General features: G+C 43.3%; 1 protein-coding gene across 1 annotated transcript in view; it reads right to left on the reverse strand.

Annotated features, from left to right (window-relative positions):
• The window catches only part of UST (uronyl 2-sulfotransferase), an 813,325-nt gene that overhangs the window by 78,703 nt on the left and 719,855 nt on the right, over positions 1-14,767 (reverse strand). Inside the window, exon 7 of the mRNA XM_069235183.1 lies at positions 14,123-14,280. Coding sequence (XP_069091284.1) covers positions 14,123-14,280 — 158 coding nt within the window. The remainder of the gene's footprint in view (positions 1-14,122; positions 14,281-14,767) is intronic.

The following is a 14,767-nucleotide window of genomic DNA, read 5'->3' on the forward strand; positions in this document are numbered from 1 at the left end:
AAGGTGTACCCATGTAAGTGGCCACCAATGTTCACAAAGTGTTCTTATTAATAGCTTATTAATATGAGATATTGAGCTTTTGTTTGACTAATGTAGTAATATGTCATATTTAGTGTTATGAATTATGTATTAGCTTATTAATTGTAGGCCTTAATTTAGCAGAGGTCTTGGCCTAGTTGCACAGCCTCATGTCAAGCAGCATTTCTTAGGCGTTTAATAAAAATGGCTGTTTAGAAAATTAAATTGTGATTTTCCACTGTGCTGACCAAATGCTCGTAGCTAAAAGTCTTTCTCATGAGAACTGCTTGCTAGGAGATGATGTACTTGCCAATGCAACATTGTTAATGTAATGTGTGTTAGACTGACTTTCCCAGGAGAAGACAATGGAGACTCTGACTGGAGTAAAAGCTGCAACAATATTGTTACCTGACGAGCCGGATGATGATAACAGTACGAAAGGAGGCAATCATCGACATGTGAACCATTTACTTCGAGAAATGTAGATATGAAGTTTTAGTTTTATTGGACAAAGCATGAACATGCGATCCCTTGACCAATAGGTAGTTTTAGGGACTCTAACTTAGCCGGACTGCACTGAGAAGAGGACACCATTTGCCCATTTTCTGTACCATTATTATTCTCTTGACCGTCTTGAGAAGAGACCTTTTTGCTTAAAAGACTTTTCCTTTTCTGAACTTTGATGCTGAATCCTGATGCCTTGCTGGCCAGACTGGTGTCCTGAGGACTAAGACCTTCACAGCTTGCTGATCCAACTGAGGATAGGTATGTTGACTATGATGTTGTGTGCTATAGTTTGATGTTTTTCCTCATGTTGACTAAATTGTTTTAGCATGAAGCCCAAACATGCTAATGCCAATTTAATGTTAGATAGGGATCTCACTGATGAAGTTCGCTACATGAAATAATATCTGATGCCTTTTCTTTGCTGAATATAAATTTATGTTATATCGTTTGTACAGTTACTCTTGTTATTAATTTGCACTGTAATTTTAGAATGTGTAGTAGCTCAAGCTTTGATTAGATTGAGATTCTTTTGTCGTTTTGGTCAGCTAGTGTTGCTTCTGTATGTTTATCAATTGATGTTTTACATAAAGGTGTGGTTATTCATGACTGCAAGGTCATGGTGTGTGACAATTACTGACTCCTATTGATTACTAATGTTATTGATTGTTATTGATTATTGATGCTAATGATTGATTATTTGTTATGGATCGGTGTTGGTATGGGGTTTATATGGTGGGAACATCTTAAGCGTAGTCAAAAGGTTCATTGACCTATTCGCGCCCCCTTGTAAGTTTACCTATTAAGGTCAGATGCGCTAACAAAGGTAGGGGCTCACCCATCTGACATCCCAAGAGGGAAACTTTGTTCTCGCCCACATGCATTAATGAAGAGTTTAGAGCCTATTTAATGACCCTGTATTGTGCCTCCCTGACCTCCCAGGTGGAGCTTCTGGACTCACTGGGTGGCTTCTTGAAGCCCCTACCACTGCTGACTCTTGCAGTAATGAAACAGGAAGCCCTGGGAGCACCAATAACCGTCCATGAGGAAAGGGATGCTGTTGGGTTCCTGGCATCTGGGAAGACACGGGGAACAGATGGACTTCCACCAGAATTTTATAAATAACTCCTGTGAGAATTGTCACCTAAACGCATGGAAATGTACGCAGAGGCATAAGAGAAGGGGGAGTTGCCTGCTTTGCCCAGGAAGGCCTTGGTGGTACCGCTCCTTAAGGGCAAGGGCCCCAACATCTTGGTCTCTGGTTTCAGGCCGCTTTCTATGCTGAACACTGACGTTAAAGTGCTCAGTAAGGCACTAGCCACTAGATTGTTGACGCACATGCAAACGCTTATTTATCCCTGCTGACCAGAATGGGTTCATTCTCTCCCGCAGCTCATCTCAAAATTTGCAGAAACTATACTCCTTGCTCTATGATGAGGTGCACCTTCCCACCCAGACGGCAATGATAGTGTCAGTAGATGTAGAAAAGGCTTTTGACCTGACCTGTTGAGACTACTTGAAGGCCACAATGTTGAAAATGGGGCTCGGTCAAAGGTGGGCAAGATGGATAGATTTGCTGTACACCCACCCTATGGCTAGAGTGAAAACCAGCCGTACAACCTCAGAGAGCTACAAATTCTACCATGGGACCAGACAGGATTGCCCGTTGTCCCCCTTATTGTTCACCAGAGCCATAGAACCACTGGCGGTGAGGTTGAGGGTAAGAGGTCAAGCATGAGGGGGCCCTGAAAGGGGGGACACCACAAGTCATCTCCCTGTATGCAGAGAACCTCCTCATCTACTTGAGAGACGGAGAGACTGTGCTGCTTCGGGCGCTCCAAACACTGGAGGAATTCGGGAGTTACTCTGGACTCCACCTGAACCCACACAAAACCTGCATTTTCCTGATGGTGGAGGACATTTCATGCCCGCTTTCCTGTTCCAATGACCTGTTTTGGGCCTTGTGCACATTCCGTTACCTAGGTATCCAGATATACCATGGGCTGCGGGATCTCCAGGAGGGCAATCTGGTGGAGGGGGGCATGCCGCTCACTGAAATTTCAGATGGCTCTCTGGGGCTCCATAAAGCTCCCCATTATGGAGCGAATATCCCTTTCTAAGTTGGTGATGCTCCCTAGACTTTTGTATTATTTTACTAATCCACCGGTGGTCCTACTGGGGTTGTGGTTTAGGGCATTGGATGTGTTCCTACAGGAGCTACTGTGGGATGGGGAGCGACACCGTGTGGCACTGTCCACCCTCTGCCCCCCCTTGAAAGTTGGCTGATTGGGGGTTCCCGACTTCGATCTTTACTACACAGCAGCTCAGTTACAATGGCCAGAGCGGTGGCTTCATGGACAGGGTTTGACAGTAATGGGTTTAAACAGTGGGACTCGACACAGTGATACCCGTATGGCACAGTTGCTTAGACCAAATATACTGGTAAGGTCTACCCAGTCGGTACGGGGCAGAGCCCTTAAGAAAACACACATAACTACACCAAATGACCCGGCAATTCTGTTAATTGTCCTACCACATGGGTATCCCTATTCCTGATTTACAGTTGGGCAAATGGAGAACTGGACAGGCACAGGCTTGTTGAATGCTGGGTTCTGTTATCGGGAGGGTATATTGGCACCATTCGATGGACTGGATGGGACTACCCTCAGGGCAGTTTTTGAGATATGAGGCTGTGGTGCGGGTGGTGTGGGAACTCTGGGGGAGCAGCATGGAGGACCCTGCCCAAGACTCCAAACCTCCAGACCATGTTGGGAATTGTGGGGATCACACTTGATTACGAGGCTGCACCAGGAACTGAATGAGATGATGGACTGGTCACTGGGTGACTTACGACATAAATAGGAGCTGGACCTAAAGAGTGCACTGTTGGACTCAGAGTGGGCCACTGTTCTTGCACACAAGGCATTGTGCAACACCCGCCTGAAATACATACAATACAAATATTCACACAGGACCTATCTTACTCCAAGCAGAATCAACCTGATGCGTGGTGGGATGACAGGAGCTTACCCCCGCTGCCAGTTGTTCACCGCAGACTTCTGCCACATGACATGAAGGTGCACCAACCTGTGACACTATTGGGACAAGGTAGTTTCTAGGATTAACCGTACCCTGAACAGACAGCTGGAGAACACACTAACACTATGCCTGTTGGGCATCTTTGATAGACCGACCCCTACGAAAGTGGGCAACAGATTTGTAGATTTAGCCCTTTTCCTGGCACAAGAGAAGGGTGGCAGTGGACTAGAAGTATAAGATAGGACCTAGACTGGACACCTGGGTGGCAGACGTCACACATTGGGCATGGGCTAAGAAGAGGGCACTTTGGAGAGAAGAACTGAGAGGGATCAGACATAGACCCCTCTGGACAGAAGTGATTGAGACATAGGAGACACTAGACGCAGGTATCACTACCGGCAACCCAGACGGAATGCACACAGGGGACTCACAGAGCGGGCCACAGGGTGACTCTGCAATTCCATAATGAGATGCTAGATGGACACACAGCACCCGAGTACATTATGCACGAGTCTAGAGGGGTGGGACTCCGTTTCCTTCCTCCCTTCCACCCCCGGGTTTCTTCCCTGTCCTGACAGCATCCCGAAGAGGGGGATCTTACATAGGTGGGAGCCGTTAAACCCGGTTTCTGGGCTTGGAACCTCCCGACACCCGCAGGAAGCAGGAGGTGTATGTTTGGGCAAGACTTTCAATTGGTTATTTATTGCTGTTAAGAAACTTTAACACCCTTGTTTATTTCTTCTTTGGACATACAGTTTTGAATGGCAATGGGGGAATTCGGGCCAAGCCTGATCCTTGGCTCTGCTTGGCAAGGTCTATGTATTTGATTGCTGGCCCTACACTCATGAAATTGTATACAATGATGCAGCGTAACTTCCTTAGCTAAAAGTAGGCAATTAGTGTACAGAGGAAACAGTCCCATCTAAATTAAATAAACTTCATTAAATAAGTGTGTACATTAGAATAAACAAACCATTCTGACGATGTTTTAAAAGAGAGAAGAATAAAATGTTGCTTAATTTCCTAATGTTACCATTTCTTGGGAAAATAAAGATAATCTATAAGAATGAGAAATTATATTACACTATTGTCTAAAGGTCTTGCTTTAAAACTGATAAGTAGCATTCTTCCTTTAGGTAGGGTAACAAATGCCAAGATAGGGCAAGTAGCGTTTTTGCCATCTCGGAGCCTGCAATTTGCAACTGAAAAAATACATTTTGCAATGTACAAAACAAAAAGAAATGCCTGTACAACTCATAAAATGCAAATGATAACTCATTACAAATTGCATTGTTAATGGGTAGAGTAAGGGGTGTCCTCTCTCCTTTCCAATTCACTATGTCATCTATAAGTGATCTGTGATGTCAATTGTAGCTGTGAGTCATTAGTCAGCTACAAACCTAAGGGAAGCATTTCTAAGGCTTTTGCATAGTGGAAGCTGACCAAGAGGTACTTTTTCCCTCAATCAGGCAAGGAGGATTTTGTGAAGGGCTTCCCAGGGTTCTCATCATGAAGACTTGGCACATTTGTAATAATAAAGTTCCACCTACCCTACACTAAGGCAGATAGTTTATCATCCTTTTGTACCAGCATGTAGTCCATAGTAAATGCAGTCTCACCTTTCAAATAGTGTATGCATGGCTGCAACGAAACATTGCTGGTTTCAATGTTGTGCTGGTGTCCTTATGCTTGATAGTGGAATTTTTGGGTTCTGCATGATACAAACCTTTGGCGGAGATGCTCTGCTAAGTATACAGACACTGATTCCATGTCACACTTTACCCAAGTGCCTCTCTGTTTTTGTTCCTGGATACTGACTAACAGAGAAATGCCTGGGAACAGCAGGATATCATGATTATCTTTTCCTTTGAGATGGTGGACACCTTTTTTAATTCATTTCTTGAACCTCTTTATCTACCTTACCTGGACTTACACCAAAGCCCCAAGGTCCTCATAAGATGGATCCAGTAAGGTGAGCGGAATGCTAATTACCATTCTAGATGGGTGGTTATGCCCTTTTCCATACTCCCATTGTGGACAAATTATTTCAGCCTCAGGACCTTTGGATTGCTATAGAGATGATGTAAAATGCTAACACCTGAAATAATTCTATTCAGGGAGACTGTGTTTTGCATTGGTAAGGGTGAAAATGGTATGCCATCCACTGGGGTGTGAGAGAGTGTGAATTCTGTAATATGTTTATGAATTAATTTTCATACTAAAATGTGTAATAAATTAACGTGTAAAACAAGTAACTTTTGAAAATGATTGTTAGTGTTTGTTTTCTGTTCCTAACTGAGTAAAACTAAATGTGATGGTTATTTTCCATAATTTAAAGCTTACATAAAAGTGTTTTCAAGTTTGAGTATATGTGGCCACAGCTACCCCTAGTGGGTTGCTACATTATGTCTTACAAGGTCATGTTTTAACTGAGCATTGCATAAGTTGAAATGTACTATTGTTTGAAAATGTTACTAATATTTGATCTTTCCTCGAGGATGGAAGTAAAGAGAAATTGTAAAAGTTTCTTCCTGAGATGAGGCATTTTCAGAGGCGATGAAACAATGGAGCTACAGACGAGACAGAAGAGGAAACAATGCTATTGAAGAAAATGTTTTAGTTATTGTAGAATTGTTGTGTTTTATTTGTTGATTGGCTGAAGCGAAACCACCCCATAGATTGACCAATCATAAGCTTATTAGGATGTAGTATAACAACTGATGGTGGGCAGAAGAGGAGAGAGATTCCAGGTTTGAGGAAAGAGAGATTCCATGTTAGAGAGAGCGGAGATCCCATGCTAGAGACTCTGATGGTTCGAGTCTTATTGGCTGAATGGGTTTAGCTGTCGATAGGCCCAAATCTTCTGAAGACATAACTGATGGTGTCCCCTGGCTGAAGCAAGCTATTTGCTTTTATTGTTGGAAAAGTATGTCATTGTTTTGTATAACGTGTCTCTTGCTTTTCAGGAACTAGCTGCAATGAATGATTAAATCGCTGCACATTATTAATATTTTTATTAATCGAGTTAAAGAGTTATTCTAAATTTGGGTTACTAAAGTCTTTTCACATGAAGCACAACATGTTGATGCTAATTTGTGGTTAGTGTTGGAACTAATTTGAAATGCTCATTACATACCTTGAGATCATTTGAATGCTGAACTAATGTATACTTTGCCATTATTACCGGTTTTGGTATATTAATAAGTGTGATTCTTTTGGAGATAATTTGTTTGGTTGTCCTAATCAAATTGAGATTTATAAGACGTTCTAGTCAACCGTTATTAATCTTATACGCTTACCATTTGTGTCTGAGAGTTATTTTCGGGACCTTAGCATTGTTAATTTAGGGAAATAAATTCTATAATTCTTCTTAATAAACTGGTGTGGTTATTGAGTGAGGTTTCATATTATGGATTGTGTTGATTTTTGTTGATACTCACATTGCTCATTGATGACAACCCCCCAAACCTATGACTCTTCAATCTATCGTCCTCTGATGCAGAATCTACTTGTCAGTGTAAATAATAACTAGGATTCCGTGGCGCTGCAGCAGGTGCTATGCATTTCTCAATCCCTTGACATCTCTTTTTCATGTGAAATAGGATCCTTGCCTCACTTTTCTTGAATATCTGGGCCAGATAGCTCGGTACCCCTCTGGATCCTCTTATGCCAAATGTGTTCTTCCCTACCCATCCTCATCTTTAACCCAGAAACAAATTCTAGTAAAATCAGTCCTATCTTTACCATTCTCTGCAGTTAAAACATGTACACACTGATTAAAAGCTGCAGAATTAACTACTTGTGACATAACAATGGAAAATTAGAGTCTGGTGATTAGGGTTGCCTAAGTCTCCCCAGAATACACAGTTGCCCAGATGCTACAGGAGCATAAGAGGCTAGTCTGTCAGTAATTAACCACTGCCATACTGGAGAGATAAGTACTAATGCAACAGCAGCAGCCTGGTACAGAGGGTGGCTTGATCATTCAGGTATAACCTTCAGTCCAATAGCAAAGGAATATTGACCCTGTAACAGAAATTCTGAGTATACAGATGTGAGAAACCATTTTTTTTAGTAGCAATGTGGCAAAAGGGCAAGTTCACCTTTACCTACAGAGGGTCTAGAAAGAAGACTAAGAAGAAGTTCAACCGAATTCTAACTTGTACATCAGTGGTTCTAACCCTGTGGTCTGGAGACCACAGCAGGTCCACGACACCTAGTCAGGGGGTCAATGACTGCTTAGAAAATTAACTAATTGTTTTATTGAGAAAACACATGGGTGAAACCACCCTGTTTTTTAAATTGCCTCTTTAAAATAATGTATTTTTTAATGCAAAGTGGTGCACTATATCCATATATACGAATATTGCATCATAATTCACCATAGTTCACCATTGAATCACATGTTTGTAAAAAAATGTCTCAGAGTACCATCTCATTCACTTCCTTCCTTTGCATAACCACAAACTCCCCACTTAGGTCCTTGGACCATCAAACTTGCAGTGGCAGTCAGACCGCCACAATCCTGGCAGTCCGACCACCAGATTATGATCCTGGTAGTCAGCATGCTAGGGATCCCGACAGGTTGGTGGCGGTCAAAGTCATGGTCAGCCACAGCAGTGCCGAGGTCAGCACTGCCGTACTAATCACAACTTTGCTTTCCACCAGCCTTTCATGGTGGGCTACCCACAATGAAAATGTTGGCGGACAGGCCCTGCTGGGGCCCTCCCTGCCAGCACCCTCAGAATGGACACCATCTGCTGAGGAATGTGCACTGTCTGCCATAGCCAAGGGTAGTGTGTGAGACAGCATTGGTATCAGCTCCCTCAGGAAGCCAAGGCCAATGGCACCTCACTGTTTCAACCGGGTTGACTGACAGAAATGTCACAGTAAGACGTTTCCGCCAGTCAGCCTAGTGGAAACATCATAATACAAAGGGGGTGAGACCGACAGGTTGGTGGTTGCCTCACCACCGCCTTATTGGAGTTGTGGTGGTTCAACCACCCAAATCGTAATGAGGCCCTTAGGCCCATATTTATACTTTTTTAGTGCTGCATTTGTGTCATTTCTTTCATGTAAAAGCAGCACAAACTTACAAAATCCAATTATAGTTTGTAAGTTTGCACCTCTTTTGCGTCAAACAATGACACAAATGCGGTGCTAAAAAAGTTTAAATATGGGCCTTAGGTTTTTTGCCACTTATTGCACTTGCTCATTCATTAACAACATAATTTTTAGAACCCCTGTCATATTAGCCAGTAACGCCAAACAGATAATTGTTCTAACTCTACTGCAGGGCTCCCAATAACACTGCCAATTAAAAGAAGTAACAGTATTGGAGGATTTAGAGACACAGTACTCCAACTGTAAAGTTAGAAATTATGCATAGTCTTATCTGCAGCACTTAGGGGCATATTTAAACTTGTTTTGCCCCGAATTTGCATAATTTTTTTTCACGCAAGTTCTGTGCAAAACGAACTCCATATTTATACTTTGGCGCTAGACCTGCCTAGCGCTACATTCATGGAGTTAAACTCATTTTTTGGACGTGGAAACCTACTTTGTGTCAATGGGATGCAAAGTAGGCGTTCCCGTGCAAAAAATGGCTCTACGTCACTAGCGCTTTATTTATCCTCCCATGCAAAAATCACACATGTGGGGAAGGAGGGGTCAATAAATGGTGCAAAGCTTGCTTTGCTCCATTTTTAATGCCTGGGTCAGGGCAGGCATTAGGGGACCTGTGGGCCTATTTCCATGGTGGGACACCATGAAATAAGCCCACAGGTGCCCTCCCCAGATCCCAGGGACACACCCACTCACACCAGAGGGACAGCAGAGGATGAGGGATCCCATCCTAGGTATGTATACGTAAGAACAAGTAAGTATTTTTTGTTTAAGTGCCATTGGGGGCCCTGAAATGGGCCCCCTACATGGCACTGGATGCAATGGCCATGCCCAGGGACCCTGGTCCCCTGTGCTGGCCATTGGAGTAGTGGGCATGACTCCTGTCTTTTCTAAGACAGGAGTCATGTGATATGGATGGTTTTGCATCAGAAAATGACTGTAGGCAAGTTAGAGTAAAGTTAGAGTCATTTTTTTTACTCTAACTTGCCTAGCGACATTTTTTGGTGCAAAACACCCTTCTTCCATACTGCCAGCCCCACCCGACTAATGTCTTTTTTTTTTAAGCTAGCCTACCCTTTGCTCCGTCTTGCACCATTCCATAAATATGTTACCCGGCAGGTGCACAGAAATGGTGCACGACGGTGCCAAACTTTTTGGTGCCAAACTCCGTTAGTGCAGTTTTGTACCACAAAATTTAAATCAGGGCCTTAGTGTGAATTAGTATAACAAATATTTTGAAGAAATGCATCAACTGGACCTAATTTCTTTGAGTCCCAGGTGAATCACACATTCCTTGAATCAATAGGAAAGGAACGTATTACTTATTTAAGCAATATATGGGCAAGACATTACAAGGAACAGAAAACGATGATACTGCAGTCAGAAGGGTCATGTGCAAATCAGTCACTTATAACACTATCACATCGCCAAAATCTTTGAACAATCTGTTTTGAACAAACTGTAAAACTGGCTTGTGGAGTGTCAAGTGTCCATGTAGGGTCCACTGTCATAGGGGTATTTCAACAAAACTGGGCTACTATCCTATGCCACGTAATTTCAAAATACGTGGATAAAAAGAATGGGTGTCACTTCATTAGTTTCATGGATTAGCTATCCGCATAAAATCTGTTCATTTACATTTTGCAGTACAACTCAGAAGCATATGTACGGAAATTAAAAACATTTGCTGTGTCTCCCCTGTCTTTTTGCCTTTTTACCTCCTATTTTTATAGTAAGCAGAACTCTGTTTTTGCTGTTTATTGTCTCTGCACACTTTACCACTGCTGATCAGTGCTAAAGTGCAAGAGCTCCCTATGTAAAGTCTATTGGTGATTGGTTTATCCTTTATTGGCATATTTGATTTACTGGTAAGTTCCTAGTAAAGTGCACTATGTGTGCCCAGGGCCTATAAATCAAGTACTACTAGTGGGCCTGCAGCACTGGTTGTGTCACCCACATGAGTATCCCTGTAAACATGTCTCAGACCTGCCACTGCGGTGTCTGTGGGAGCAGTTTTGAACTGCCAATATGACCTGTCAAGTGTACCCACTTGCCAGACCCAAATCTTCCCTTTTAGTACATGTAAGGCACCCCTAAGGTAGGTCCTAGGTAGCCCCAAAGGCAAGGAGCAATGTATGTTAAGGGTGGGACATGTACTGATTTGTTTTACATGTCCTAAGAGTGAAATACTGCCAAATTCGTTTTTCACTGTTGCAAGGCCTACCTCTCTCATAGGTTAACATGGAGGCTGGCGTTATTATCCTTAAAGTGCAATTTCCCTTTGAGAGCAGATAGAAATTTGGAGTTTGGGGTCTCTGAACTCACAATTTAAAAATACGTCTTTTAGTGAAGTTGGTTTTTAGATTGTTAGTTTGAAAATGCCACTTATAGAACCATTCTGTGCCTCTGCCTGCTTGTGTATTCCAAGTCTGGGTCAGACTGACAGTTGGGCTCTTGTGAATTACCTCTAAACAGTGACACAAAGGGAGCTGGGGTGTAGCCTGCATATCCTGATGTGCCATCTGGCCTAGAGTGGAGGGAGGAGTGGTCACTTACACCTGAAAGGTCTGTGCCTGCTCTCACACGATGAAGTCTCCGACCAACTGGAGTGCACCTGGGGCCAGGCATGGGCAAGGCAGCATCTTGTGAACAACAGAGAATTTCCTTTGAAGTAGGTATACTTCAAAGGTAGAAAGGGGTATAAGTAGTGGACCCAAAACCCCATAGTTTTAGAATCTTTCTGGATCAAGCGGAACCTCTGCCAAGGAGAAAAGCTGAAGAGCTGGAGGAAGAGTACTGCCCCTTTGCTGTATGTGCTTTGCTTGGTTGGCCTGCAGTTGCTGCTTCTGCCTTAAAAGAGAGCAAAGGGTGAACTTTGCAGTGTATCCTGCTTCAGAGAGTTCTCCAAGGGCTAGGAGTAGAGCTTACCTCCTGATGGGAGTCTCAGGGACACCAAAGACTTCCGTTTCATCTGCCTACGGCACTGGGAACTGTGTGTTTTGTGCTGTTCAGGACGAATAACCACTGCATCACCGCCAACGAGGCAGGTGGCCTGCACTGTGATCTGCCGACGCCGCACGGACCTGCACCGCCCTGCTTCACACTGCAATCCTGCTCTCACCGATGCCGCCATCTGACGCTGCTACCGAGCTGCTGCCTGCACCGTGGCCTGGGGACACCCCTCGTGAGGTACACAAAGCACTGTCCTGCACCGCAGCCCCGGTCCACCGACACCAGCATCATTGACTCCAGTGCCGTCACCAGGCATCCCTGCATGCACCATGACCCGTGGATGCCGCACGGAGCCCGTCTGGCACCGCACCACTGATTTGGGCCTACTGACGATAGCGCTTCAGCAATGATGATGCCGCTGCCTGCACCGTGACCTCGTGACACTGCACCTCGCACCACCTGCTTCACACTGCGGCCCTAGTCTCACCTACGCCTTTGGACGTTGTCACCGAGCTGCTGCCTGCACCGTTACCTGTGGGCACCGCATGTCACATCATCCCACTTCGACCACAGCCCCGACACCACCCACGCCAGCACTCCTGACTTCATCAGCCCAGAGTTTGATCTGCAATGCGTGTGACATCAGGGGCCCGACGACCCCCGCACCGACCTCCGGAACCGACACCGTGACACCGCTCCCCGGACCTGATCGCGAGGATCACGATGCCCTGCATTTCCAAAGTACTGCTTGCAGGTCTTCCCGACACCAGAGGAGGCCCGCAACGCCGAGGACCTCCTGAACTGTTGGATTTGTTGTTCACGACGCCCCAGATGGAGCTATTGACTTCAAGGAACTGTCTTTTTAAGTAATTCTTACAAAATTCAAATCTTATTTACTGTATGTTGGATTTTTTTCATATTTGGTCTTGTTTTATATAGTTAAATATTGGCTAGTTTTCTAAAACTGGTGTGGTGTTCTTTTGTAGTGTTTTCACTGTATTACTATGGTTTAGGTGCAAATGCTTTACACATTGCTTCTGAGATAAACCTGACTGCTTGTGCCAAGCTACCAAGGGGGTGAACAGGGGTTATCTGAGCTGGGTATCTCCCTTATCCTGAATAGAGTGAGGGTCCCTACGTAGACAGGGTGCAAACCAACTGCCAACTAGAGACCCCATTTCTAACAGTGTATGTAAATAAAGAAGCACAATTGAAAATTGAAGATATTAAAACAGTACGTAAGTGGGAAGAAACTTGCAATTTGAGGCTGAAAATTAAGTTGGCACCCTCAGATTAATCGGTGAAAGCAGTGCAAATGCATCAAACAGAATATACCAGGTGCAATGGGTGGCCTCAGTTAAATTCAGAAAATAAAATGTAGATAAAATATTTCGCATTTGTATATTACTTTGAGGAATGCTTGTTTCTGTATTTCTGTGTATTGTTTTGAGGTTCAAATCATCCAAATTGCTTAAGCCAGGGTCCTCTGCTTCTAGTAATGATCAGTGGGGGTCCCCGGATTACAATAATGATTCACCTGTGGACCCCAGCATTCAGAAATGATTAAATGGCTGGCCGTCCACAGAAATCAAAAGGTTAAGACCCACTGCTGTACACCATTTTCCATTCATTTTAAGGCATCTATATTTAGTACCATCGGGTTTGCCACATTACTGCCCATTGCCATGCGCAAGTGGACCTGCTTTCCATTTGTTTTTTCCTATCATTCTCAATTCTTCTATACATTAGAGGATTTCCAGTAGAGATAGAGCCACCGTTGGGTGGGCATCAGAGTGATGTGCTGTTATGTGTCTGCAAAAGACATATTGGCGCTTTACAAATGAAATATATTGTGAATAAAGTATATGTCTAACTGTTCTTCTGGAATGTTGTCACCTCTGTGGGTTTTGGTGTGCTGAGTGGTTTATATTGTCAGATCTAATGTGAATAATGAAACTACACATTAATCACAACATCGAAAGTGTATTTCGCCTCTCAGCTTCACTTAAATGGTCCTTGGACTCAAACCCTTGCCCCATGCTCTTACAATAATAAGAAAATCAGACAAAACGCCCAACAGAATTAACCAATCAAGATATCTATTATTCTTTTACTCAAAGTTTAGGGAAATAGTCTACTTTAAGATAACATGCCCACACCATAAGTACTTAATCAATGTAAACACATCACACAGTAAAGCTTAAGTCTTGTACTGTACATGAATTATACACCTGAAGGAGTACATAAATGCATTAAATGATAGCTAGTCTCATGGTGCACCAAGAAGGAGTGGTTGATTGCAGAAGTGCAGTATTTGCAGGGAGGTCTGTGTTGGAAATGTTTGGGTGCTGTGTGCGAGAGACCAGATGGATGTCCTTATCTTGTGTCAGAATGTTGTGTTTAATCATGTGATGACATTAGTGACTATACTACCAAGCATTTGGTGCACCCTTTTCATGAACACCTCAATTATATCAAAACGTACCTGGATTTTTGTAGATGCTGAGCACATCCTTGAAGTAATGAGGTAAGTATCTCTCCAACAAAAGAAGCACATCTTCCAGCTCTTCGAGGATCCCCACAAGCAAAAAGTTTTCATTCACATTCTGTTTCGCCCTTTCGAAGGCCCATTCTCCAGGCTCTCTTTAAGTACAAAAACAGCCAATTCAGGGTTTGCATATGTTCATAGCAGGTAAATCAAGACAGAAGTCGCATATTTTAGCTCCTTGCTCAGCTAGGAAGTACTGTAAATGCGAATACTGCATGCAACTATACAATTAAATGAACATAACAATCATTACATTGTCATTTTTCAATATCAGCTGATCATTTTTAAATCGATTACATTTTTTTATATCATATTTTATTTCTGGTATGTTTTGTGGGGCAGATCACATTTTGTAGCACAGATCACATTGGTTTACCTGAAATAAATAAAACCACGGGGTAACACTCTCCTTCCTACTTTAAATATACTAGTAGTGCTTTTAATATGTAGGGAAGTTTGAGAGGGATTGGTGGTGCTGATCAAGCACATCAGGCCTTCATCTTTGTGGACTCTATGTAAAGATTAGAAGCCCAAAACAACAACTGGACTTACTGCAAAAGCTGTCTATGGATGCAGGAGGTC

This window comes from Pleurodeles waltl, chromosome 5 (assembly GCF_031143425.1).
Source record: "Pleurodeles waltl isolate 20211129_DDA chromosome 5, aPleWal1.hap1.20221129, whole genome shotgun sequence".
NCBI classification, from domain to species: Eukaryota; Metazoa; Chordata; class Amphibia; order Caudata; family Salamandridae; genus Pleurodeles; species Pleurodeles waltl.